This window comes from Carassius carassius, chromosome 15 (assembly GCF_963082965.1).
Source record: "Carassius carassius chromosome 15, fCarCar2.1, whole genome shotgun sequence".
NCBI classification, from domain to species: domain Eukaryota; kingdom Metazoa; phylum Chordata; class Actinopteri; order Cypriniformes; family Cyprinidae; genus Carassius; species Carassius carassius.
This window is the reverse complement of record NC_081769.1, coordinates 25,845,159-25,873,144: the sequence shown is the minus strand read 5'-3', so window position 1 is coordinate 25,873,144 and position 27,986 is coordinate 25,845,159. Positions and strand designations below refer to the sequence as shown.

The window sequence follows — 27,986 nt, the reverse complement described above, 5'->3', positions numbered from 1 at the left end:
GGGGGCATTTTTGCCTTTATTATGATAGGACAGATCAGAACTGACAGGAAGCAAAGTGTGAGAGAGAGATGGGGGCAGGATTGGGAAAGGTCCTTAAATCTGGATTCGAACTTGGGATGCCCATAGCACAATGGCGCTATATGTCAGTCATTGCAACTTTTTATTTCACAAATCTGAGTTAAAAAAATATTCTCGTAATTTTGAGAAAATAAAAAATCTTTTTAAAAAAAGCGAGATTAAAACTCATTTTATATAAAAATTCGAACTTTTTTAGGACTTCAAGGAAAATAAGCCATAGTTGTGAGATATAACCTAAGAAGTGCAAGAGAAAAAGTAAGAGTTGTGAAATAAAAAGCCACAATTACCTTTTTAATCCCTTGGCAAAAACAGCATAGCTTCCATACTTACTTACAGTAGCTGACCATAAAAGTATGACCGAAGCAGCTGACCAAATTGTGTTGGGGTACTGTTGAATAATTATGTGTTTTTTGTTGTAAAACCTGCACAGATATAATTTTCTAGCTCTTGGAGAATGATTGGTAAATATGAGAGTGAAGAAAGTCTTTGTTCATAAATGTCACTCGGAAAGTCATCCTGATTAAATGTCTCGTACACAAAAAGCTTCACATTCCACCTGCGTCTTAAACCTGTTTTCGTTTCCTCCACATCCTCCATACCAGAAATAAATGCATTTATTCTGCTGGATGTCAAAGTGCCACCTTAAAACATAGTCACTGCAGGGCCCCGCATCTTGTTTCATGAAGCACGCATCTGTAAGTGGAAACATCAGGAAAGAGTTCGGTCAGTGAGACTCCAGACGAGATTGTAATCGCCAGATCAAATCCTTTTAGCCACATGCAAAAGCAAAAGCCAGACAAGCAGTTACAGAGAAAGCTAATTTCTCACCATTAATGAATGCCGTTTCCTCTTTTGCCTGAAAGATTTCTTCAGTATCTGGAGATTTAATAAAGAATAAAAAAATTTCAGCGGTTATTTTACATAGGCCTAGACAAAGTACCTTGTGTGATTGTTGATTTGTTAAGAGTAAAGTTTGTAATTTCCGTGCCATAGAGGCACCAAATAGAATCGCAAATTGTTCAAAGGACTTGACACATTTTGGGTTGGGCTACATGCCCTACACTAGCCCAGTCCGGTGTGCCGTGAAAAATGATCCAAATTTCATATCTCTATTATAATTCATGATTATTATGTTAAATCAGGTGTTTTACAAATGTTTAACTAATGATAAGTATTACAAAGAGTTTGTTAGTTAAACTTCGTAACACCAAGCTCTCTCAGCAAAACCTCTGAACTTCAAGCCGTGTCCATTCAGATTGACGCGCCACACACAGCCTGGAGGAGCATTTCTGCTTCTTCACAGTGCAAAGGTAAATAACTGATGTTTGAATAGTATGTCAATAGTATTCTTCAAAATGTTTTCGTGTGTCTGAAGAGCAGAGATGTAGGTTACATGCTGTCTAGCCAATATAAAGGTGCATCTCAATAAATTAATGTTGTGGAAAAGTTAATTTATTTCAGTAATTAAATTATAAATAAATTAAGTGCACACAGAGTGAAGTAGTTTAAGTCTTTGGTTCTTTTAATTGTGATCATTTTGGCTCACATTTATAAAAAACTTACCAATTCACTATCTCAACAAATTACAATATGGTAACATGCCAATCAGCTAATCAACTCAAAACACTGGCAAAGGTTTCCTGAGTCTTCAAAATGGTCTCTCAGTTTGGTTCACTAGGCCACACAATCATATGGAAGACTGCTGATCTGACAGTTGTCCAGAAGACAATCATTGACACCCTTCACAAGGAGGGAAAGCCACAAACATTCATTGCCAAAGAAGCTGGCTGAGTGCTGTATCCAAGCATGTTAACAGAAAGTTGAGCGGAAGGAAAAGGTGTGGAAGAAAATTATGCACAACCAACCGGGAGAACCGCAGGATTGTCAAGCAAAATTGATTCAAGAATTTGAGTGAAAACTTCACAAGGAATGGACTGAGGCTGGGGTCAAGGCATCAAGAGCCACCACACACAGAAGTGTCAAGGAATTTGGCTACAGTTGTCGTATTCCTTTTGTTAAGCCACTCCTGAACCACAGATAACGTCAGAGGCGTCTTACCTGGGCTAAGGAGAAGAACAACTGGACTGTTGCCCAGTGGTCCAAAGTCCTCTTTTCAGATGAGAGCAAGTTTTATATTTCATTTGGAAACCAAGGTCCTAGAGTCTGGAGGAAGGGTGGAGAAGCTCATAGCCTAAGTTGTTTGAAGTCCAGTGTTAAGTTTCCACAGTCTGTGATGATTTGGGGTGCAATGTCATCTGCTGGTGTTGGTTCATTGTGCTTTTTGAAAACCAAAGTCACTGCACCCGTTTACCAAGAAAGTTTGGAGCACTTTTCATGATTCCTTCTGCTGACCAGCTTTTTGATGCTGATTTCATTTTCCAGCAGGATTTGGCACCTGCCCACACTGCCAAAAGCACCAAAAGTTGGTTAAATGACCATGGTGTTTGTGTGCTTGACTGGCCAGCAAACTCACCAGACCTGAACCCCATAGAGAATCTATGGAGTATTGTTAAGAGGAAAATGAGAAACAAGAGACCAAACAATGCTGGACGCGACAAAGCGACTGTTGAAAATCATTTGAAATTAGTGTCAGTATGTCATAAATAGAAGGCAGCAGCAGTTTACTGTCAGGAATTTGTCGCGTCTGGTGTAGACACAGTGTCAGATGCATAGACTGTATAAAAACATGGACGTAGTGTCCGTGACATCACCCGTAGACTCCTGAAGTGTGTTTTTGAAGCCTAAAGCGTGTAGAGCGGGCCGTCGCCATCTTGGCAGCGTGTTACCGCGCGACTCTCCCGGACAATCAAAAATGGGCAATAAGGCGGGAGCTAGTTGCTGTAGCCACACCCACCTAGCACGACGGCAGTGTCAGCAGCGGCAATCCACCTGTCACTCAAGTGGCTACGCCCTTAATTATGCAGAACTTTAAGTCTTAATATAATTTAAACGGATGAGTTATATAAAAAAATTCACCCCCCTCACAGTTGTCATGAAGGGCAAAATTAGCTATTTAGACCAAAATAATTTTTTAACCAGGCTGTAAACATGTTTTTTCCTGCTGTAAAGTTGGGCATTTTAACATGGGGAGTCTATGGGACTGACTCCCTTTTGCAGCCAGCCTCAAGCGGCCAGTCGATGAATTGCAGTTTTAGTCACTTCCTTATTGGCCTCACGAGAGAGAGCGGGAGGTTGGCGCTCGGTCAGATGCAGTCGTTCTATTGACAGACAAAACACAAATCTACTCATATGCCTACAAAAAAACCTTTTTAACTCCATTTGAACTTGTTTTTCACATAGCCTTATAGTGCAAGTGTCTGATACAATACCAATATCCCAATTCCAATTCCAGTCCAGTAGGTGGCGGAAATGCACCTTTTAAGTGGGTTTGCTAACCGCCATTAAAAAGAAAAGAAGAGGAACTGAAGTCCTGCCTCTCCCTTTGTTTGGTGACACATGGAATGTGGCCATTCACTCCATGGCCAGAGACTCTAGGACTCAGGATAAGTATAAACAAAGAAACATAAGAAGTGTGCACCCTTCTATGTACAATAAACTGTTAAGTAATCTTTACCTTGTGTGATTTTTTTTTAATAATCCGGAATAAGGGGATTTACAAAATAACTAAATAAAACATTAACTAATAAACAAAGTAAATTTAAATATAACAATAACCAAATAAGCGGTGGTAGAGGCTAAACATGTGATGTGGGTTACGCACCGTCACAATATCCAGATATTATTTTTTTCTCACTTCTGCTGACTGTGGGGAACCAGAAGACGTCCAGGCGGATGTCTTAGTGTGTCAGTGCTGTGTGATTAGTAACGAGCACAGAGAGAGAACAAAACAAAATGCTGGTCATGAATTAGATGCACAAAAGGAGAATTTGTAAAGAAAAACATCGGAGGATTTCGAAATAAGCCAGCAAGACTGGTTTTCCCTTCCTACATTTCCCAGAGGCGGGCACGTGACCCATACGTCTTCCATCTTCCACCTGTATGTCTTCTGGTTCCCAACAGTCAGCAGAAGTGAGAAAAAGAGTGTTTATTACATTTGAAATCTGGATATTTATCTTACAAAAGCGCATGGATTCACTACAGGGGGCTGTGTGAGGGATGTTTTATTACAGATAAACTTTTTTACAGACACTTTATTTCTCGTCTTCTGAGCAGCTGACAACAAACACCTGCTTTACCCCATTGATAGTCTTGGAAGCCCAAGGACAATTTTTAATATAACTTCAATTGGATTATTCTGAAAGAGGAAAGTCACATACAGCTAGGATGCTTCAAGGGTGAGTAGAATATGGACATATTTTCATTCTCAGGTGAACTAACCCTTTAATTATTGAGTTTCTTCCCCTTTCTTACCCCTGCTTAGCTTCAGCGAGCTTCCAGTCTTGGGCTACAGGGCGATATGGAATCTGACTAAGACTAATCTGTTTTGCTGGTTTTTGTCAGTCTGTCAGAATGGTATGTTGGCTAGATATAGAGGGGTTTGGGGCATTTCTGAAATGGAAATCGGTGACATTTTGAAGTTCCACTATAAAAATACCACTGAAATCTCACATGGTATTATAAATGAATTAAAGAATGAAGACAATACATTTAAAGAAACATTATTCTACAGTAGCTGAAGGTCAGTTTTCCCTGGCTGGAAGACAAGTTTAAACCAAAAAAGCTCCATATTTTCTTTAAAAATCTACAGTAGTTATTTTTGCAACTTGGTTTGATTCTGCTAGTGCCACAGACATTAAACAATTAAGTATCTTTTATTCAAGGTTAGGTTACTTTCAGCTATATGTACTTTAACAGCAAAGCATATTTACTCTGATTTATGAGACACTGCACAAAGGACTTACTTTGTTCTCCACAGGTCTGAAGGCATTCCTTTTCTGAATTAAATCGGTTACTGTTACCACCACAACCCCCATACCAGAAGGGTAAACATGTACCGACCGCTTCATTATAGTACCAGAGCTGCACATATTCACCACAGAGGGTGCCCCGGTCACTGTTCAGGTGACAAAGATCTGAAAGCAAAACACTTATTTACTGATAAGCCATGCAGATGGTCTTGTAAAGTAATAATTTATAAAGTGAAAAAATAGGTGAAGTGAGGCCAATTATGGTGTCCCATACTCTAAATTTGTGCTCTGCCTTTAACCCATCTAAGTGCACACACAGAGTAGTGAACACACACACACCACAGTGGGCAGCCATACTGCTGCAGCACCAGGGGAGCAGTTCATGGGTCTCACCTCAGTTGTAGTATTGAGGGTGGAAAAGAGTGCTGGTTATTCACTCCCCCAACAAACAATTCCTGCTGGACCTGAGACTCGAACCTAGAACCTTCAGGTTACAAGTCCAACTCCCCTAACCATTAGGCCACGACTTATGTAAACAATGTACAGTATATGTAAAATTGCTTTTGTTTAAAGTGAAATTTAATTCACTAACACTAGAGACACTGTGATGTGAACTGAGGTTTTTAAGAACGTACTGTCAGTGCTGTCAAAAGGAGACTTGACTCCTGAATCTCCACGGCCTGAGTTCTGCTGGTCCTCATTCTCCTCCACTCCAACGTCTTCTTCCTCCACTTCCTCTTCCACTGCTTCTTCTGGGTATGGAGTGGATGGCACAAGAACACTAGGAAATAGCACACAGTCAACAGGCCATTTGACTGCGCCACTTTTTGTGCATTTCTAATAAATTAAATGATTCTAATTTATAATTAATTATAAATACATTTAGATTTTAACAAACTTAATTACATTTACATTTTAGTCAATTAGCAGATGCTTTTATCCAAAGTGACTTACATACAAATGAGAACAAAAGAAGCAATGTTATATATGTATTTATTAACTGCAGGATTATTTTAATAACCTGCATCTTTATAAATAAGTACCTGTTTTCTTTCCATGTAAATAACATTGTAAATAAACAAATTTATGTATATTAAAAAAAATGACTCCAAACAAACAGATACTTTACATTAGATGACAACAGATCAGATTGTGTCAGCTGATACCTATACACAGGTCTCTCTGCAGCCTCGTAATCCGGATGCTGACCTGGACGTCCTTGAAAATTGCTACACTGACTCTTGAGTGATGGATGAGGGTAGGAGTTTATATTTTCTGCAATCACAAATAGACTATATTAACACAGACAAGCCCCTCAAGATGAACAAAGTTATGTAAAGCCATCATTAAGGGGATAATTGACTCCAAAAAGAAAATAGTATAATTTATTCAGTGTTTTTTGTGCTTTCTGAGTGTGAGCATAGTTTGACTGGGTGAACTATCCCAACGTTTAAGTCCTCAAATCTGCATTAAAGGACATAAAGCATTCCTTACTGCTTAGAATGTGGAAGAACGTCCTCATGAAACGCTGCGCATACTCATGTTCTCCATGTTTCAAGTGTCCCAGGTGAATGTTGTGCTGTTCTAAGGGGTAGCTCGCAAGCTGCTCCACCTGAGCAGTGCTGATGTGGTCACCCAACGTCAGGGTGAAGAGAACAACACCCTCACACTTTGCCATCTTGGAGATAAAGTCCAGTTTCGCTCTGTCCTGAGATGACATATCCTCTCCAATAATGAACAAAGCCATCTTGTTCTTGCGGCCCTTAGAAGCAGTGAGGATGCCCTGCATTATGGCGTATTCCATCGCAAGATCCAGTTGGGAAGAGCCTCCGGTTTGCTGTAGATCCTGGTAGATGCTCCGCTTCATTAAACTTCGATCTGGGAACTGTTGGAAGCCGAATATCACTTTGACACCGGACTGGGCTTCACTGTAGGTGGAGCTCTGCTGGTAGACAGCCACTCTCGCTTGACTGTCGGCCCCTTGTGGTTGACTGCTCACGACGATCTGATCGAGCACACTACCGAGCACCTCCTTCACACCCTCGTACTCGTCAGACAGGATACTACGGGAGCCGTCCACAATCACTGCCAAGTCTACGTCTAACTCCTGAGGAGAAGATGGCAGGTTGGTGCCATCACATTCTCTAGCTGGTCTGCAGGAGTCTTAGAAGAGAAAAGAGAGTGGGCATATGATATGATATGATATGGGTCTTCTTTTGGTTTCATGTAGCACTGTTAAATAATAGATAATCTTCTATAAAATGAATCATGATTCTTCCTTATTTTCTTATTCCTATTGGACACATTCATATTTTTTCACTGGGTATGAGAGAGATGGAGAGAAATGACTGGGTCTTACCGAAGCAAATAACACAACTCTGGACCTTACTGAGAGTAGTATTCTGATCTTGCATTCTACCCAGCACAGTCAAAATAAAACTCTTGGTTTCATCTGCCTGCATACAACAAAACATCACACAATGAGAATGAATAGGCCTACACATTTTGTATTAAAACTTCCTCTGTTAGGCACACACATCATAGTTTAATTATTAAAGGGGCAGTTCACCCAAAAGTAAAAATTCAGTCAGCATTCAGAAAGGTTTGCAGAACCAATTCACTAACTTAAACTTAACAAGTAATAATTAAATTTGACCTAAAAATGTAAAAATGATCTTTCATACAGATTTGTAACAGCATGAAGGCGAGTAAATGGTGGCATTTTTGTGTGAACTATTCCTTTAAATAATAAAAAGTTAAGAATAATACAGATTTAAGTGTTTTTGCTGTAACTTTACCTCTAAAGCTTTCTTAATATTTGGGACATTTCTTAGTGAGATGACACCAAGCTTAATGTTCAGGGCTTTGTACTCTAGAATGGCTGTGGTGAGGGACGTCGAATCCTGCGATTCTCCAGCGGTGAGGAAGATCGCTACCTTCCTCATCAGGACACCCTTTCGCACACGCTTCAGGACATTCCTGCCCACGAACCGCATGGCAGCGCCTATGTTACGTCGGTTTGAAGTGCGTTCCAGTGCTATGTTATTCACCGCATCAATAAGCTGATTTTTGCGGTGATAGTCGGTGAAGCGGATCAGGTATTTGGTGTAGGAGCTATAGGCCACCACAGCCACCCGAGCCCCCATTGGACAGTTGCTCTCTGCAATGTGGATATTGTCCAGCAGTCTAAGGACTACAGAACGCATGCGTTCGAAGCCTTGAGGTTGGACATCTTCAGACATGTCCAAGCCAATCACAAGATCAGTGGGGTAGGCAGGGCATTTTACGTTATCTAGAGAGACAAATATATAAGAGAGAGAAGAGTATGAGACCATGTTTAAATAATGAATTAAAATTTAACCCTTTCATGCAAGAATTATGATAACCTCAGTCAGGATTTTTTTCCTATGTGTTTTTATTGCTCTTAGGGCATGAAAAACAAGAATTGATTTTTATTTTATTTTTTTACAAATTTTTCAAAGAGATCTTCAGATGTCCACTTGAGTGGACAGCATGCGGTTGGTTTAAACTGAAGATATACTGTATTAAATATAAGACAATAATCAAACAGATAAAGTATGTGAATTTAACAAACGAATCAATGCAATTATATCAAATAATGTGAAAACTATAAAATATGAAAAAATATAAATGCAAAATATTGCAATGGCTTCATACAACTTCATACAAGTTGCACTTCGCGTATCTATGATATCAGAACATGAGGACGTGATTCCATCAGAATTTTCTACAGCCTGTCAAGGTACAACTGTGGAAACCACTCAGATGCTCCCTCCAGTGCACCAGAGTATGGAGATTTACCCTTATTAGCTGATAATTATGATTATGTTCAAGATGGACATGCACATTTCTATCATAGCCCTCCTCTGAGAAAACCTAGCGATACGTTTTTTCAATCTCATCTGAAATGATCAGTGTTGGGGGTAACGCATTACAAGTAACATGCATAACCCATTCAGATTACTTTTTTGATGTTACAAGTAAAGTAATGTGTTACAAGTAACATGCATTACCTAATCAGATTACTTTTTGATCTAACAAGTAATTAACTACAAGTAATGTGCATTACCTAATCAGATGACTTTTTGGTGTAACGAGTAAAGAAACGCATTACAAGTAACATGCATTACGTAATCAGATTACTTTTTGATGTTATGAGTAAAAAAACGCATTACAATAACGCACATTACATAATCAGATTACTTTTTGATGTTATGAGAAAGGAAACGCATTAAAAGTAACATGAATTATGTAATCAGATTACTTTTTGATGTTATGAGTAAAGAAACGCATTAAAAGTAACATGCATTACGTAATCAGATTACTTTTTGATGTTATTAGTAAAAAAAACGCATTACAATAACATGCATTATAAAATCAGATTTTTTGATCTAACAAGTAAAGTAATGCATTACAAGTGCCATACATTATGTAATCACATGACTTTTTTCGATGTCAATGAAAATTACATTCTAATAATACAAATACATTTATTTACAGTAGAAAAGGTCAATGCATATTAAGTTTTTAAGTTTTAAATTTCAAAAACAATATTCACATTATAATTATGAATTGTAGCTGAAATATAGCCATTGCATGCATGACGTCCACTACAGTGGACATGTGATTAATCAGAGTTTTCTCTCAATCTAAAATCAAAACTTGGAAAATTTTACTGTGATATGACTCATTAGATATTGCTTTATGCTGCAATATTTTTTTTACCTACAAGAGTCTCCTAGGATAGAAGGAATGGGTGGATATTCTGGAGCAACTTGGCATGTCTGACTGACCCTTGGCCATCTTGGTTTGGAGGGGGAAAAAATCGAAACACAAAGGCTTGCCACTTGGTTGCAATTTATAGGATAATGCACCAGGGTCCAATGAAGAGACTGATGTGCAACTTTGCCATAAAAACCCGTGCAAATTCAAGAAAATGCTTTTTTAATAGCTGTCCACTGTAGTGACCACTATGCGTGAAAGGGTTAATTTAGTAACACTTTAGAATAATGGTCCATTGGTTAATGTTAGTTAATTCATTAATTAACATGAACAAACAATGAACAATACATTATTACTTAATAATTATTACATTATTATTACTGTATTTATTAATCTTTGTTAATGTTAGTTAATGAAAATACAGTTATTCATTGTTAGTTCATGCTAATTCAGAGTGCATTAACTAATGTTAAATAATTATAATGTTGAAATTAACATCAACTAAGATTAATAAATGCTGTAGAAGGATTGTTCTTACTAAGATCATGTTAACTAAAGTAGTGAACTAACATTAACTATTGGACCTTTATTCTAAAGTGTTACCTTTAATTTTTTATTGAATGAATGATGAATAAATGAAATGAATTTTTAATTTTCATTTATAAAATGAATTTATAATTTTTGGCTTCTCCTTTCAGTGTTCTTAGAAATATGACATAAAAAGTTACCTACCTCTGCAGCAAACTGAAAAAAAAAAAAAATTGTCAATACAAAGCATCATCATAAAGCTATTATCTATTTCAAGAAAAAAAAAAAGATTAAATAAAGGTTTCTTACCACAGTTGTCTCGGACATATGAGATCAGTTTACAGTCCTAAAAAAGAATGAATATTATTTAGATGTATATATATTTAATTAAATATTAAACATTATTTCAATGTATTTACTCACATTTAACATTTAGACACCATATATATTTCACTCTATTCTGATTATTGTGGAGTAACTATGCAAATATACTATATTTGTACTTATTTGTATTAAATTTACATTACCACAGTTAGAATCCTGAAAAAAATGCATCACAGTTTCCACAAAAATATTACGTTTTCAATATTGGTAATATTAAGAAATATTTCTTCAGAACCAAATTAGCATATTAGAATGGTTTCTGAAGATTCATGTGATACGGAAGACTGGAGTAATAGCTGCTAAAAGTTTAGCTTTGCTATCACAGAAATAAATTCATATTGAAAATATATTAAAATAAAAAACAATTATTTGAAAATGTTGTTTTAAACTATATATATATTTCAAAATCCCACAATTTCTTTCCAGGTTTTGGTACATAAAACATTTTAAATGTTAAACTGTACAGCAGGAATGAATTTGTTTTTGTTTTTTTAAAGACAGAAACTTACAGAAATCTGTCTGGTTCCTCGTGGTCCTTTTGGGCCCTATGTGAAGAAAACAACATTTAGTATCCCTTTAAATTCCCATGATCATATGATATGAATAATTTTTATATAAACATACCCTGTGTCCATTTATGCCCTCGCTCCCAGGATCTCCAGGTTGTCCTGGCCTTCCAGCATTGCCCTGTTATCAGACATCCAATTAAGTCTCCTTAAGTTTCATAGAATGAGTAAAAAAAAATAAAGCTTTAAATTGTTATTACTCCTCTTCCTCTGTTGCCTTTAGGACCACCACCTCCACTTGATCCTTTAAAACCCCGTTCACCCTGAATGTCAAAAAAGAGAGTGACTTAACATTGTTCACTCATTATTGGTTACACTACCAAGTGATTATTTTAGAACTTCCAAGTTATTGATGAATGCAAACTCACCTGAAGTCCAGGGTAACCTGGGAAACCAGAATCTCCCTAATAAAAAAAATAAATAAAGATTTAAAAAAAAAAAAAATATTTACATATATGTTAAAATAATATTTGTTGTTTTTAGTAAAATAATACCATACTGTATATTGTGGCATCTCACAAATTTGTGATATATTAGAACACATTATTGCAACATAGTTCTCTATAAACCTTCTGTCCTTTGGTTCCTGGGACTCCATAGCCATCTGCACCATCTTTTCCCTATAAGAAATGAACTTAGCATTAAGTGGTTGCTTTTGTATCTTATGTCAAATAAAGACAACCAGGCAAAATGTTAGATTTAAGAACGAAACAGCATTTCTGAATTTTCTAAATGATGATGGATAATGCCCAACATTGCTGAGTTCTGTTAGTGTTTAAATAGAAAAAAACAGTAACCGGCAGTCCTCTAGGCCCTGGAGGTCCAAAAGCTCCCTTGTCTCCAGGATCACCTTGCTGGCCCTGTAAAGCAAAAGCAAGATGGGAATATTTAGTGCTAAAAAAGCTTACATTTATAAATAAAGAGGAAGAAGTCACTGACCTTCTGTCCCCTGGACCCAGAGCTTCCTTTAGATCCTGGCCTTCCCGGAGAGCCAGGAGATCCCTGTGTAAAAGAAATCAACACAATCTCATTGATGGCCGGATGTGGTTTACTGGATATTACTTGCAACAGTAACCAAATAAAATAATCAGTTCATTGTTTGTGCACCTGAGGTCCAGGTAGACCAATATAACCTTTCTGCCCAACTGGACCAGGTGGACCAATAGCACCCTGAACAGAGACAAAAAGAAAGACTCAAACTCAAAACATTTACATACATCCAATTTGAGATCAAATGCATACTGAATGGGGGTTACATACAATTCACTTAATTAATAGTACTCTAACACCAATGTCATCTTTAAATTTTATCACTGTTAACAAACTGGCAAACAAATAAGCTACAACTTGAAATGTTTTTTGGATTATCATTACAGGATCCAACTTGTATTTATTGATAGATTTAAAAATAAAGAAATAGGAACAATTTGTACATTACCAGTGGACCTGTGGCCCCAGGGAGTCCTTGTTGTCCTGGTGCTCCTGTAGGCCCTCTGGGACCCTGAATTCACCAGCAAAAAAAGTCATTCGGTATAATTTTAAAAGTGGCTCAAATAATATTTTGACAGTACTTTACCAGCGGCCCTGCTGAGCCTCTTCTGCCATCAGGACCCTGAAAATAAAGGTCAAGATATTAAAAGAGAAAACAGGCTTATACGTTCATACTTCTGTACTATATTTACATATCAAAGATTAAGATTCATTTACTGGTCTGCCTTTAACACCAATTTGACCAGGAAGACCATCCTGACCTGGTTCACCCTGTTCACACAGAGAAAAAAAAGATAATAAAATAATTGATATTTGTTGTTGAATCATTTATATATAAATTCATACACACACACACACACACACACACACACACAAAGACAAAGCAACTATACAAATTAAATACTAATAATGAAAATGTATAATAAATATATAATTGGCAACAAATTTCATTATCGATCGTTATTGTCTGGTCTTTTGTCACTGTTTTCTGGGTTACAGCTGTTATATCTGATTTTATGTTTTAATAGAATTACTGTAAATGGGAATTGTTTTGGAATAGAACATCGGCTGGGATGCAGAATAACACGTTTAAAAGAAAATACAGAAAAAAATGTTTATTGTATTAATCAAAAAGATTACAAGGAACAGATTAGTTTATAATTTTAATTAACAGCCCTAAGATTTGTATTAATACACTTAGACATGTAAATGTAAAATGAGACTTTTAAATAATCTCCCCATACCTGAATGCCTGGGCCGCCGATGTCACCTTTAGGACCGCGGGAGTTGTTGTCTAATCCTGGTCTTCCCTGATTATAATTAAGAGGATTAACAGGGGTCAAAATTCAGCCAAACACTACTGGAACATCTGCATGATGTTTATCAGTCACTGTTCTTGCACCAGCTATTTTGTGCCCCACAAGTGCACTATTTTGCTTCAAGATGCTAGAGATGTTCTTTGCAAGAAACAATGTTATCCAAAAACCATTCCTTTGGAACAGAGTGAGTTTGACAAATGGACTGAATTACTGTATGCAAACTACTTGAATCTAATTTGACCAATCTTTTGAAATCAATGTACATTTAAAATCACCATTCTAATGATAGCATGAACTGTGTTTTGTTACATAAAAGAATAAGTATGTGCAGCTAAAGTCTACTAACTGGATCTCCTCTTAGGCCTCGCTGTCCTGGGTCCCCAGGGTTTCCACTGATACCTCTTGGACCCTGCGGTTTGAGCACAATGACAATCATACATATGAATAAATCAATTAAATTAAAGCACTGAAGAGAGACAAAGTACAAAGAAGAATATATGTGGTGGATTTTACTGGGCTGCCTGGATCTCCTCGCTCTCCAGAGCTTCCAGATGCTCCTGTTACACCCTGAGAGGAACAAAAAAATGTGAAATTGGTTTAACAACAGAAATGCATGACTTTCATATTTTGAAAATTCAGGAAATTAGAATTAGATTTTTTTTTTTTACATGTAATAATTAGGTTCTTGCTAAGTGGTTAATATAATACATCTTCTGTGACTGTGAATACACTTAATATAATAATGAGACTGCCTTAACAAGCATTTAAGATATTATACAGATATTATATATTTAAGATAACTTTTGTTTATTTTAGTTTGCATTATCTATGTTTCAGCCCTGGATTACTCACTGGATGTTAGAAGTGCACTATAATTTTCTTACCTGTTCACCATTTACTCCATCTAAACCAACTTCTCCTTCATCTCCCTATTAAAAAAGAAGATTAAAAGAGACTCACGATATTAATAAATAATTGGCGGTTACATTACATTCATTAACAAGCCAAATGAAAGCAAAAAAGAAAGGGGACAGGAACAGAATTTATATGCAAGAATTAAAACAACAAAACACGCAGGCCAAAACAAACCTTTCCAGATGCCAATTAAAGACAGTATTCAGATGCAAGCTAGTAACTGCGGTCTGACAATAATTAGGTAGAAACTTGTATGATGTATAAAACTATCTCAAAGTTAATTTGCCTTCTTAACAGAGCTTAAATGTTAATGTGAACTTAAGATGTCAGTGCCCATATTCTTATGGATGTACTCACAGTATTGCCTGTGTAGCCTCTGCCACCCTGAAGAAAAAAACAAAACAAACGAAAAATAGATGTTGCAGGTTTCAGCGCTAAAAGCACATTTAAAATTAAGTAAGAAAACACATAGCACTGCATGCTACCTTTACGCCTCTTTTTCCCATGCATCCCTGATGTCCTTGAGTTCCATTCAAACCAGGAAGCCCTCTCTCACCCTGAAACACACATGCATTGTACATTAAAGTCATAGGACATCAGTATTTTAGTATATTCACAATACATTCAGATATTGCAATAAGTGTTTTACACAAAAATTAATAATACTTCTCACAAATCCAGTACCAAGTTTGAGGTTGTAAGGTATTTAATGATTTAAATATGTCTCTAATGCCCACTAAAATACACAGTAAAATGTTAATACTGTAAAATATTATTACAGTTTAAAATGAATGTTTCTATTTCAATATATTTTAAAATGTCATTTATTTCTGTGAGGGCAAAGTTGAATTTTCATCATCAGTTACTGCAGTCTTCAGTGACACATAATCATAATAATTATAATTATCAATGAAACGATATTGTATTGCTTAATATTTTGTGGAAACCATGATTAAGTAAGTTCAAAAGAACAGCAATTATTTGAAATATAATTAATTTGTAACAATATACAGTTCTTTGCTGCCATTTTTGATGAATTTCATCCTTGATGAAAAAAAAATATTTTGTTTAATCTTACTGACCCCCAAACTTTTAATGGAAGTGTGTTTAAATAGCACATTCATATTATATTATCATAACAGTCACATAATTGACCAAGAAAAAGTTGTTTTATTCTACATTTAATCGTTATAGTAAGATTTATACATGTATAGTATGTAATCAATTAAAACTAATTTCAATTGTTTTCCTTTTTCTTCATTTTCAACATTACTTTCTTCTATAAAACTGAACAATGTGTATTATAAAAGTGCTATTTATACAGTTTGATAATTGTAGCCTACACAAAATCCTTTTGTAACCATCCGCACCAGTCCAAGGCCATTATTGCGTCAGACCAGAGTAACAGTTTAACATTATTACAAAAAAATGTGTTATCATGTTAAGGATACACACACGACAAACACATTGAGGTACAATGGCATTGTAACTTGCTTATCAGATGAAAATTGATTTTGAAAATTTTTAAATAAATGTAAACATAAAATAGTTAAAAATGAGGAACTTACTGGTCCTCCTTCTTCTCCAGGGAAACCAGGAAGTCCCCTTTGTCCAGGTGACCCCTGATCAGCAGTACAGTGACAAATTAAACAATTATCTCCATTTTCGAATTTTGTTCAGTAATCTTCATTCTTAAATCTAATCACCTTCACCCCAGGACGACCATATTTTCCACGTGCTCCCTCATGACCGGTGCATTTACACATTATATTACAGCACTCCCTTGAGGCAACTGTATCCTGTGGATTGGAAGAAAGTGTGAGAGTGAGAAACACTAGGAGGGAGGCGTTTTATGTTATAAAGTGACCATACTTGATCCCAAGCACTTGACACCATGACATCTTCTTCAGCACTCTTTAAAAACTAACAGCTGTTTCCCTTCCTCTAAGAAAGCCTCACACTCCCACCCACAGGAAGCCATTTGTTTACATAGCAGTCCAAACACTGTTATGATTGCTAGGGCAGCTAATGTACTTCAAATAACAATGTACTTGCATGTGACAAATAAGGCCCAAATAATTGTGAAATAGAGAGCCATTCCTCATCGCCACGATCCAATTCTCTCAAAGTCTCATCCTTTGGAAATTTAAGTTGACTTACAATCTGATTCTGCATGACACTTCCCACATTCTGCATGCCGATAGAGAGAAGCTGCTTGTAGTACATCCCTCGACCGAACTCCAGCCTCTGCAGGACAGCAGAGTTTTTAAACCCTTCTAGCGCCACAATCATCAGTGCTTTTACACCTGTGAATGTCACAAAGGGAGTCTTAGTAAAGAGCATATTCAACCAAGCAGGCTTTTCTGTAACTGTAACTGCAGCATGAAGCGCAGTGTTTTAAAGAAACTCATTGCTGTTTAATCGCTGTACCACTGGTCTTGAGGCTGTTGACAGCAATCAGTAGGTTCTCAACAGGTTCATCCAATCCATCTGTAAAGATGATGAGCACCTAGAAAGAGAAATCAAGGAAAAACTTTCTTCTCTGATGAAGAGACCAGTTTAGAACAACATAAAAAATCTATCTGTGGTTTTCAGATTTGCTGGATTGTTAACTGATGTTCTCACCTTTACATGAGAATTCGAAGCTCTGAACTTCTCCTCAAACGAGCGTAGAAGCTGGGTGTTGAATTTCAGAGATCGCGAAGTCTGAAGTGCCAACACTTTTTTTACTATACCGCCATCGTACTCTTCAAAGGAAAAATCATCCAGTATTCTTCCACTATCCTCGACCAGTCTGAACCCTAAATTGGTATTGATGGTTGGGTTGCGGACACAGCACAGGTTGTTCACAACAGAAACATACCGGATGATCTCGGGAAGGTAGGTCTGCAGCTTTTTTTGGTCTTTAAAGATTGACAGAGAACTTAAACTGGTGCGTGAGTTATCAAATCCAAAGCCAATGTCAATAGAACAACCTAAATAAAGAGAGACAGAATTTATATGTGATAAATTGAATGCTGTCGATGTTCTAATCACAACAAAATAAGTGAAAAAGTATACGCATATATAAAAAATATCACCTTATTTAATTAAAAGTGAAATGATTTTTTAAATATATTTTTTAAATACTACAAGTTAATTTAGGCATCAGAAAATTTTAATTTGGAAAATCTACATTTAGAGATTTGCTAAAGATTTCATTTAACAGTAAATTAATAGTTAAACAATTAGTGTTAATAAAGATTCATTTTAAGGGAGAGTTAGATGACGGGTAAACTGAAAGGTAATTTAAATGAATAAAAATGTGAAAAATTAACTCTGAACATTTAAGAAACAAATCATAATATCGGCCAAAGAACCAATATACTGTAGTACAAACATAGGGCCCTCTAATAAACCCGGTGCAAGGCGCAGCGCAAGTGTGTTTTCTAGTTTCAGTCCGGTGCTGTTCGCATTTTCCCGTCCAGCGCCACATCATTTAATTCGCAAAATCATTTGCGCTCATTTTTGCGCCCATGGGCGTGCGGTCTAAAAAAGAGGTGTGTTAAAGGTCCCGTTCTTCGTGATGTTTTAAACTTTAGTTAGTGTGTAATGTTGTTGTTAGAGTATAAATAATATCTGTAAAATTCTAAAGCTCAAAGTTCAATGCCAAGTGAGATATTTTATTTAACAGAATTCGCCTACAAAAAACAACCCGTTTGGCTATTTCGCTCTAGTTCCTGCAGTAGTGACATCCCTAAAACAGTTTTTTGACTAACCTCCGCCCACATGAATATGCAAAAAGGGGAGCGTGGTCTTGTTGCGCTCCGACGGAGAAGAGGAAGAGCTGCGTTTGTGTTTGTCGCCATGTCGTCGAAACGCTGTTATTTTCATCTCGGAGTCCAATCATCTTTGTTTGGCCTTCCCAGGGACGCTGTACTTGGAGATTAATGGTTACAATTTATGTTTAACTCGGTTCCCGAAAATTATAATCCACATGTAAAACTATGTGCAGCATATTTTGCTGAGGACAGCTTGCTCAATCTCAATCAGTTTAATGCCGGATTCGCACAAAGATTATTCCTGAAAGATGGAGCAGTTCCCTCTTTGTCTAGAGAAGGCGTTGTTTATGAACCACAACCGGTAAGTGTATTTTATAATTTAAGGTGTGTTTAACAGTTTCTGTAACTTATAACTCAAAGGGCAACACTGTTTAGGTTTGTTAACTAGATGTTAGGGCTGTGCAAAACAATCGAATGCACATCTTGTTAGTAAAAAAACGCTCCTGTGATTATAAGTACATCTCCAGCACGTGCTCCTGCCCACTTGCTTCTCAAAACTAGTCCAAAACTAGCCCAATCGCGTTTCCAGGAGGGCAGCATGCGCTCAGCTGCTGTCGAATCACAACACCGGAGCCGATGGCACAATCAGAGTTCGTTACGTATTTCTGAAGGAGGGACTTCATAGAACAAGGAAGTCATCAGCCCGTTTTTATGACAGTGAAAACAGCGGTATACAGATAGGTGAATTGTGTGAAAAATACTGTGTTTTTTTACACGCGAAACATGAACACATGTTATATTGCACACTGTAAACACAATCAAAGCTTCAAAAAAAGCGCGAAAAACGGGACCTTTAAGGAGCTAAAAATATACTGCGCCATAGACCAACTCAAACCTGGTCTAAAGTCTAGCGCAATGTTTTTTCTTTGTTATTTAAAGAGTGTACACGCTGCTTATTAAACATAGTGACGCACAGCAGTACACAAACATGCCAAATATAAAAAATTTAAGGATTGCAAGGCATACGATTTTTTTGTAGGCTAATATAAATAAATAAATAATATATATATATATATATATATATTATATATATATACGCGTTATGTTTTTATGCTTGCCAAATTCCGCCGTGTAAATAGCAAATCCGTCATGGCACGAGCGCAGTTGGCTCTTACAGGGAATGGAAGATGAGACTGATTGGTTTATTGCATGTTATGCCCAAAAAACACCCATTACTCATTAACAGAATAGGGACTACCCGTTTAGACCATGCGCCCGGGCATGCCAACCGTTTTTCTGTCGTTAAAATAGCAAAAGTGGATTTGGACACTCCCTGAGTCCACCTGCACCGTGCGCTTTACACTTTGCGTTTAGATCATAAAATAGGGCCCATACTGTGTATTCCTAATTCGCTGTTAGTTGTAAAGTTATATTCTAATTTATTTAATATCACACATTTACATTTAGTCATTTAGCAGATGCTTTTATCCAAAGCGATTTACAAATGAAGAAGTAAATCAATCAAGCAATCAAATCCAAAAAAAGATCAATTAAATGCAAGTGCTATGGCAAGTCTCGGTTAACCCAACGCAGTACACATAAAAAGGTTTTATATATATATAGGTTTTTATATATATATATATATATATACATAGATGGTACTTCTACTCACTTGGATCTACGGATTGAGGAATACAAAGGGTATCAACAAATGTTTCTGTTGTCTGATCAAGTAAGTCGAAGTTCTCCACACTGAATATCCTATCAGGTGACCCAGCAATATTAGTGAGCTGTGACTTTGAGACATCCCCAATTGCAATAACAAAGATGCTAATTTGAAGGCTCCTAAGATATTTGGCTGCTTCGTTCACACTGTCTGATGAATCGCCATCCGTAATAAGTACAAGATTTTGTGGTATGTGGCTCTCTCTGCGACTCCCTTTGCTCTTTTCGAAGAATTCCACAACATTACTTAGAGCCTTTCCAATTAATGTTCCTTCACTAATTTGCTTGATTTGTTTAATTGCTGATTTCACCCCCTCCACATCTTTGTGCTCATTTAAGTAGAACTCCTTTCGATATGAGCTGCTGAACTGGGCTATACCAATTCTGAAAAGTTCAGGAGAAATACGGAGGCGGTCCACAACATTTAGCAAGAAAGAAATCATAGTTTTCCATGGCCCCTCCTTGATGCTTTCAGATCCATCTATCAGAAACACCAGGTCGGCTACCTCCATATGGCATTCTGCAAGACAAAACAATCAGAGACAATCCAGTTCAGGTCATGTTGATAAATCTGACATATAATTTGACTTTCAATTCTTAAAGACTGAAGCAAAAGCTTTTACCTGGTTTGGTTACTTTGCAAAGCACACTGGAGATGTTCTTCTGCAGTCCTTTAAGGCCCTCGTAATTATCAACGTGGAAGATTTTGTTTTTGTTCTTGGTAATGATCTCCAGCTCGCTCTCTTGTGCTCTAGCCACTCCAATTCCATACACATTTATATGTTTGGACTGTAACTCATTAGCCCGTGCACGTAAATTGTCTTGGTCTTTAGTATCACCATCTGTAATTACGAACAGCATTTGAGGGATGCCCCGTTCATGGCGCCCACCATTCTCTTCTTTGAAGTAATTGACTGAGTATCCAAGAGCCTTGTCCGTGTTGACGTTTCCAATTGGAGGCTTCAAGGTTTCTATGGCCTCAACTAACTCACGTTTATTGTTGTACTGGTTTAAAGAGAATTGATATGGAGTGCCCGAGTAAACAATAACACCAAAGCGAATTAGATTGTCTCCAATTTGGATGCTGTTCACCACGGAGATTAAAAATTTTCTAATGTTTTCAAAGTCTTGATTACGAATCCGTCTGGTGCACTGCACCAGGAAGATCACATCAGCCAACGGATTGCTCGGACAATCTACAATATGAGAAAGACATTTATTAATATTTCATAAAAAAAATACTCCAATAAGCATAAATTGCCAGGCTGTTCTAAAATGGTTTATTCTAGTGCTTGATTGATATTGTTCATATCTACAGTATGTTTTTCACAGCCATACTTTGTAGTCAACCAACATGTTTACATTTGAATAATTTTAACCTGGTGACAAACAGTAAGCAAAATTACTATTCAAGTAAGTTACTTCACACAAAAATTAAAATGGCCCCATGATTTACTTACCCTAACAGCTAACTGTAATACACGTGTACACGAAAGAGTGGAGCGAATGACATAGGATATAGGGATAGCCTAAGATCCAGTGAGAAATGACTAACGCAGAAGTACAAAGGGGAAGGCAAAAGAAAACACTGGTCATGAATTAGAAGTACAAAACAAAGGTTTTTAAAGAAAAACATCAGAGGATTTCGATATAATCCAAGAAGAGGCTGGTTTTCCATTGCTGTAAATGCCACTCTCCCTTGTATGCACATACGACAGTTAGCTGAAGCTAGAGATTAAGATTTATAAAGTTTTAAATATGGATATTTTTTTAACACAAACTCATTGCTTTGCCTTCAAATGGCCTTTACGAACCCCTTTATTAACTCTTCAAGTAAAATTGTTTGTAAAACTGACCTATAAAAAAAAAAATGTATTTACTTTTGAAAAATTTGAATTAAAATGTATCAAGGGTGGCATTTTGCAGAATGCCATTGCCTGATGATTTTTTTTTTTTAACTATAAATCAGTACATTGAACTTTCTGTCAATCTAATACAAATTCAAATTCAAGTTCTTCCAGAATTCACTATTCAACTCATGAAATGAAAGACAGAAATTCAAAATGATCTAAACCTTGTATAAACAACAAGAGACCAAAACAACAAAGCTGATCTTTTCAATAAGGATGTGCTGTAAATGTGGCATACATGACCATTTTAGGAATGTTTATGATTCACCTGTTTCAGGGCTGCAGAGCTTGAATTGGAGGTTTTTGTCAATGGACTGAAGTGCTTCAAAATTCCTCTCCACGTACACTTTATCTGAAGTTCCACTGATCTCCCAAAGCTGTGTGGTGTTAACTTGGCCCACACCTATTGAGAAGATGGTCACACCCTTGTCTCTGATTGCCTTTGCGGGTGCAGCGACAGCATCATGAGCTTCCCCATCTGTGATAACTACAAGGAACTGTGGAACATCAGGCCGACCGCCGTTGGATTTGTCAAAATACTTTGAAATGAATGAGAGCGCTTTTCCAGTGTATGTGTTTCCTGTTAGCTGCGTAATGCTGTCAATCGCTTTCTCTACTTTGTCTTGGCTGTAGTACTTATCCAGTGGAAACTGATCCCGCGGATTATCGCTGTACTGGACCACCCCAGTGTGCACATTATCTTGTCCAATGACGGTACCATTTACAACTTTGGTAATAAACGTCTTCATTGAATTAAAGTCTGGGCCATAAATGCTAGAAGAGCCATCAATCAAAAACATGATATCTGCCACTTTGTTCTTGCAGGCTAAAGAAAGTAGAAGAAAAAATCCAGTAAATAAATCTAACATATTCAAAATTAGAAATAGAATCTTTACGCTACACTACTATCCAAAAGTTTGTGAAATTTCAATAATTTTTCAAATGTTTAAGTAAAAACAGTAATAGTGTAAAATATTATAAAATTTTTAAATAGCTTTTTTAATGGATTTCAAAATTGTAATCCCGTTATGGCAATGCTGATTTTTCAAAGCCATCACTTGAGTCTTCGATTTCACAAGATACTTCAGAAATCTCTCTAAAATGTTGATTTGGTGTTCAAAAAAGTGTATTATCATTAATGTAAGGAAAAACTGTGTTGCATAACAGTTTAGCGGAGACTATGGTATTTTCTCCCCAGCTTCTTTGATGTATGGAAAGTTCAAAAGAACAGTGTTCATTTAAAAAAGGAATAGCTTTTGTTATATTGTATAATGTTACTGTCACATCAGTTTACTGTGTCCATGTTTAATAAAAGCATTAATGTATAAAAAAAAAATATATATATATATATAAAGGGTTATTCCACCCCCCCCCCCCCCAAAAGTCATTATTTTGTTTTCTCCGGGTACAAAAAGTATTCTTGTCGCTTCATAATGTTACGGTTGAACCACTGATGGCAATGATATTCTGATGAGGTCTTTCATACTTTTCTGGATGTAATGTACTTGGCAGTTAATGGGACAGTCAAAAGCCTCCCGGTTTTCATCCAAAATATTTTAAATTGTGTTCCGAAGACGAACAAAGATTTTACGGGTTTGGAACGACATTGGGTTAAGTGATTAATGACAACATTTACATTTTTGGTTGGAGTTTTGAATGTATGTTGTTTTAAACCAGACAAAAAAAAATCAGTATATTTATTAGTCTTACCCTCTTGTGAACAAATATCAGTGATAATTTCAGTCTTGAGGGTATTCAAAGCATCATAGTTGCTCACATAGAACTGCTTAGCTGTGTCATCCGTCATTCTTAAGAGCTCCTCCTGGTCCGCATTTCTTAATCCAATGGCATAGACTGAAACACCTTGAATCCTCAGCTCTGCCGCTGGTTCACCCACCTCATCTTTGGATTCCTTATCAGTAATGACAATGAGAATCTCCTGAACCTTAGCAGAACGGGATGCTTTAGCCTGACTAAAGAGACTGGCCACATAAGTTAGCGCTTTTCCTGTTTCTGTGCCTCCATAGGGCTGAATGATGTTTTGCACAGCCGCTTCTAAGGAGACTATATTTTCATGCTCCGTCAGGTTAAACTGTAGTGTCGGATCATGATCGACATTCACAATTCCCACACGAACTTGATTGGGTCCAATGATGAATAGCTGCAGGACGCCTAGGATAAATTTCTTCACATCTTCAAAGTCGGCACGAGTGCTGCCAGAGTTGTCTAACAGGAAATAAATATCGGCTTCCTCTGTGTTCACACATCCTAAAAGTGAGGATTGAATTACAAGGAAAAGAAACTATAAGCAGAAACCAAAAGCAAAAATAACATACTAAATTAAAGCATAACATATTCATCACAAGCTCTTTAAATTAATGGTATTATGAAGTTGAAACTAAAAATGTATGGAAAAGAATACAAAGTAATACAATTAATATGGAAAAAATCTTAATATTATGTAATAATTTCTCTTTAAATTTCATCAAAAGTTATGAGGCAAAAAAAAAATCATGATGAATCTAACTAATTTATCAAATTGATCAATCAGTTACTTGAAATAGTATGTACTCCCTTGACAATATACTGTAGGAAGTTAATGGTGTCCTACATTGTTTGTTGCTTTTACCTTGTTTCAGGTTGAATCTATTGTTCTTTTCAAAACCTCTATCGACCACAACCTTACAAAGGCTCTTTCTGAGGCTTTTCTCCAGCGAAGTTAGCATCTCAAAACTATCCACATTGAACACAAACTGCCGTGCAGGGTAAGATCCTATTTTTTTGAGCTCCTCCACACTAGCATCCTTCACCCCGAGGGCATATACAGTGACTCCTGAGCGCCTCAGCTCAGCAGCTGGGGCGGTGACATCATCTTGTGACTTGCCATCAGTGATGACAACAGCTACCTGCTTAACACCTAAACCTTTCCTGCTGCCCCTTCTCTTAGTAAAGAGATTGTCCTTGGCAAACGTCAGGGCCGCACCAGTTGCAGTTCCTCCGCCTCTGTATGGTAAGATTTTAATATAGTTCAGAATATCCATCTTGTTATTGAAACTGTCCAAGTAGAAATCAGAACTGGGTGTCTCACTGTAAAGAACCATTCCCACCCTCACATTGTCAGAGTTCACATCGAGGCCACTAATTGTGCGGTGGATGAAACGTTTCACTAGTAGAAAGTTGCTACTGGTGATACTACCTGATTCGTCCACAATAAACACAATATCCGCAACTTGGGCTGATGTGCAATCTGTTCAAATACAATAAAAATACATGAATATAGGTTAACAAGTGGAAATACTGTGGTCAAATTTAACAGTAACAATTATAACAAAATTACACATATTATTAACATTTTATTTGTATATTATGGTGTACACTGCATGTTTTTTTAATCAAATTAAGTTTTCAGTTTGTTTTACTGGCTCTTATTCATTTTGATAAAAAAAAAAAAAACAATATTAAGCTGACTGAAATGCAACATATGTTAATGCTTTTTTGAAAAAAATTATGTTTACTGTTTGGTTGAATTGCAAAACTTGGCTTGTCATGATGTCAACATAGCAGCCACCATGAGGTTGGTGGTGACCCACCTTAGAATAAATATAAGAATAAAACAGCTTCATGTATATGATTGGAGTCATCTCGTTTAAATCGAAAATATTATTCATATCATGTGTCAAACTTACTTAATGCACCTTTAAGAACACATAATTCATAATGTCCTGTTATGTCTTTATTGTACATAGTTGAAATAAAGGGAAACTAACCTCCTGTAACATTGAAAACTTCTGTTTTCTGAATTCGTTTTGTGATATTTGTTGCAACATCAATGATATTCTGATCAACCTGGAAAGTGCGTAGCGTAGGTGACAAGAAGAGTAAATTTGCTTCCAATCTGATATCAATAACAGTCACATCCTCATTCTCCATGGTTCGTATGGCCCTCAGAGTGGAGTCAGCAGAGTTCCCTGTTCTCAGCAGCAGCAGATACTGTTTGTAGCCTTCAGAAATTCTGCTGCCAGACACCGTTTTAAGAAAGTGAGTACGAACATAATCTATGGCCTGTCCTAATTTTCGCTCTCCATTGGGCCTGGGCTCGAACCGATTTATGTACCCTCTGGCTTGTTCCATTAATTCATAATCATTAAACAGGAACTCCTTGACAACTTTCTCTCCAAACTGAGCCAGTGCGATCTTATGTGATCCATCTCCCACATTGAGCTGCACAGCCAGTTGGTTGAGAAGTTCCCTTATCTGCCGCGTTTCACTCTGGGCCAAACTATCCACCAGGACAAATACATCGGCAAACCTTGGGGCAATGGCTGAAACAGACACAAAATTAATAATTGACAACTATTTTATAAATTTGCACATAGGATGAATGATTAAATATTAAACATATTACACAGTTATTGCTTACAACTTAAGCAGCAGTGGTGGTGATTTAAGATAAAAGTTCATAAGAAGCCATTCACACATAATGATTTTTAGAATACAAGACACAAGGCAGAACTACTTTCAACTTCAGCAAGAAAAGCTGCAAAAGACATGAGGCAAAAGCACAACACTTGTTTTATATGTACTCAGCATGAGCATACTGTAGCTCAGCTTGGACTAAAAAAGTAAATATTCATCAACATGCTTGATATAAATGACATTTTTCTTTCTTTTTTTCTTTTGTGTGTGTTTGTATTGTCAATATACAATAACAGTTAGTTGGTAACATCACTGATGTACATTATATAATAACAAACAACACATACAATTATTTAAACTTGAACTTAAAAAGAAAAGAAAATTCAAAGCTAATTCAAACTGTATATAAATAGTATTACCTTTCCCCTGATCCCTCATCAAGATACACACTGTCTCCTTCATGGTGGCAGTCAGTCCTCCCAGTGCTTGGTAATTGTCAATTTTAACCACAAAACGCTCAGGTGGTGTGTTGGCAATAGCCTTTAACTCAGTCATATTCGTTGGACCAACACCAATGGCAAAGATGATAATACCCTTCTCTCGCAGCTTTCCAGCAGGTTCTTTTATATCATCAACTGAGTCTCCATCTGTGACAACCATAACAATCTGAGGCACTTTTTCATTGATACGGCTTCCACCCGCACTCGTGAAATAGTTGTCCTTAAGAAAATCCATGGCTTTTCCCATGTATGTGCCTCCTGTTCGGTATGGAAGGTTATCTATTTTCTTTAACAGATCAGCTTTGTTTGCATAGTCCCCTATCAGGAACTCTTTGTGGGGATCGGTGCTGAACTGAGCAAGGCCAACTTGTACATTTTTAGTGTCAATATCCAAACCATCCACGAAAGTGTGCATGAACGTCTTAACCTCCCTGAAGTCTCGAGTACCAATGCTGCTAGAACTATCCACAAGGAATGCAATGTCATATGGTGGATTTTCATCCAGGCATCCTATCAATGAGAATATAATAGACAACAATGACAATTAAGACATGTATAAGTTTCATAAATGACACAAATATACACTACTGTTTGATTTTTTTAATGTTAAGTCTTTCATGTCATCAAGGCTGCATTTATTTGATTAAAAATACATTAAAACAGTAATAATGTGAAATATTATTTCAGTTTTAAAATAACTATTTTCTATTTTAATAGATATTTTTAAATGTAATTTTTGTTCCTGATGACAAAGCAGAATTTTCAGCAGCAATTACTCCAGTTTTCAGAGATCATTCTCAAAGATGATGATTTAATGCTCAAAACACATTTTGAAAGAGTTGAACTGCTTAATTTTTGTGTTTTGTTTTTTCTTTTGTGGGAAACATGATACATTTATTTATTTTATTTTTTTTAATAGAAAGTTACAAAGAATATAATTTACTTGTTACAGTTTAAATCTGTACTTTCACTTTTAATCCGTAAAGTGCATTCTCCTCGTTGAATATATGTTTTCTTTTATATTTCTGACCAAAGAGTCAGAAATCCCAATTCAAATTATAAATACACAATTGGTCAAAAATCATAATCGTATCAATAACATTCATTTTCTTTGGACCATGTTAAAATAAATATCCATATATTATTTAGGAAATTGTTCATTTTCAGTAAATTAGACATGGCAAGTATTTGTCTGGAAGGAGATTACCTTTTTGCTGTGCAGTGCTTACAAGGAAACATGATATAATGATTAAACCAGAAAGAAATGTCCGTATCTTCCCCAT

The 27,986-nt window shown here is 36.5% G+C and overlaps 1 protein-coding gene across 1 annotated transcript; it reads right to left on the bottom strand.

Annotated features, from left to right (window-relative positions):
* Positions 1-3: 3 nt before the first annotated feature.
* On the bottom strand, positions 4-27,986 carry LOC132158697 (collagen alpha-6(VI) chain-like). The gene is made up of 40 exons (XM_059568228.1): positions 27,911-27,986; positions 26,623-27,213; positions 25,555-26,109; positions 24,417-25,034; positions 23,498-24,055; positions 22,056-22,613; positions 20,501-21,073; positions 19,825-20,397; positions 17,017-17,366; positions 16,822-16,900; positions 16,552-16,697; positions 16,098-16,190; positions 15,960-16,013; positions 14,877-14,948; positions 14,749-14,775; positions 14,361-14,405; positions 13,990-14,043; positions 13,823-13,885; positions 13,402-13,467; positions 12,875-12,928; positions 12,744-12,779; positions 12,606-12,668; positions 12,275-12,337; positions 12,107-12,169; positions 11,965-12,027; positions 11,737-11,787; positions 11,536-11,571; positions 11,368-11,430; positions 11,226-11,288; positions 11,111-11,146; positions 10,527-10,563; positions 10,422-10,433; positions 7,745-8,238; positions 7,306-7,402; positions 6,441-7,109; positions 6,113-6,221; positions 5,582-5,727; positions 4,941-5,111; positions 907-954; positions 4-771 (listed from the first exon to the last, which is right to left on the bottom strand). Exons 1-40 carry the CDS (start codon positions 27,984-27,986, stop codon positions 599-601), a joined length of 7,698 nt encoding a protein of 2,565 aa, XP_059424211.1. The 3' UTR covers positions 4-598.

Bases quoted from the DNA above. Each gene is read 5' to 3' on its own strand.
- LOC132158697 (XM_059568228.1), bottom strand. From the start codon at position 27,986: ATGGGGAAGATACGGACATTTCTTTCTGGTTTAATCATTATATCATGT. The intron at 14,776-14,876 runs GTAGCATGCAGT...TTTTTTCTTCAG, and splicing joins TGGGAAAAAGAGGCGTAAAG to GGTGGCAGAGGCTACACAGG. The intron at 12,028-12,106 runs GTCAGTGACTTC...TTTGCTTTACAG, and splicing joins CTGGGTCCAGGGGACAGAAG to GGCCAGCAAGGTGATCCTGG.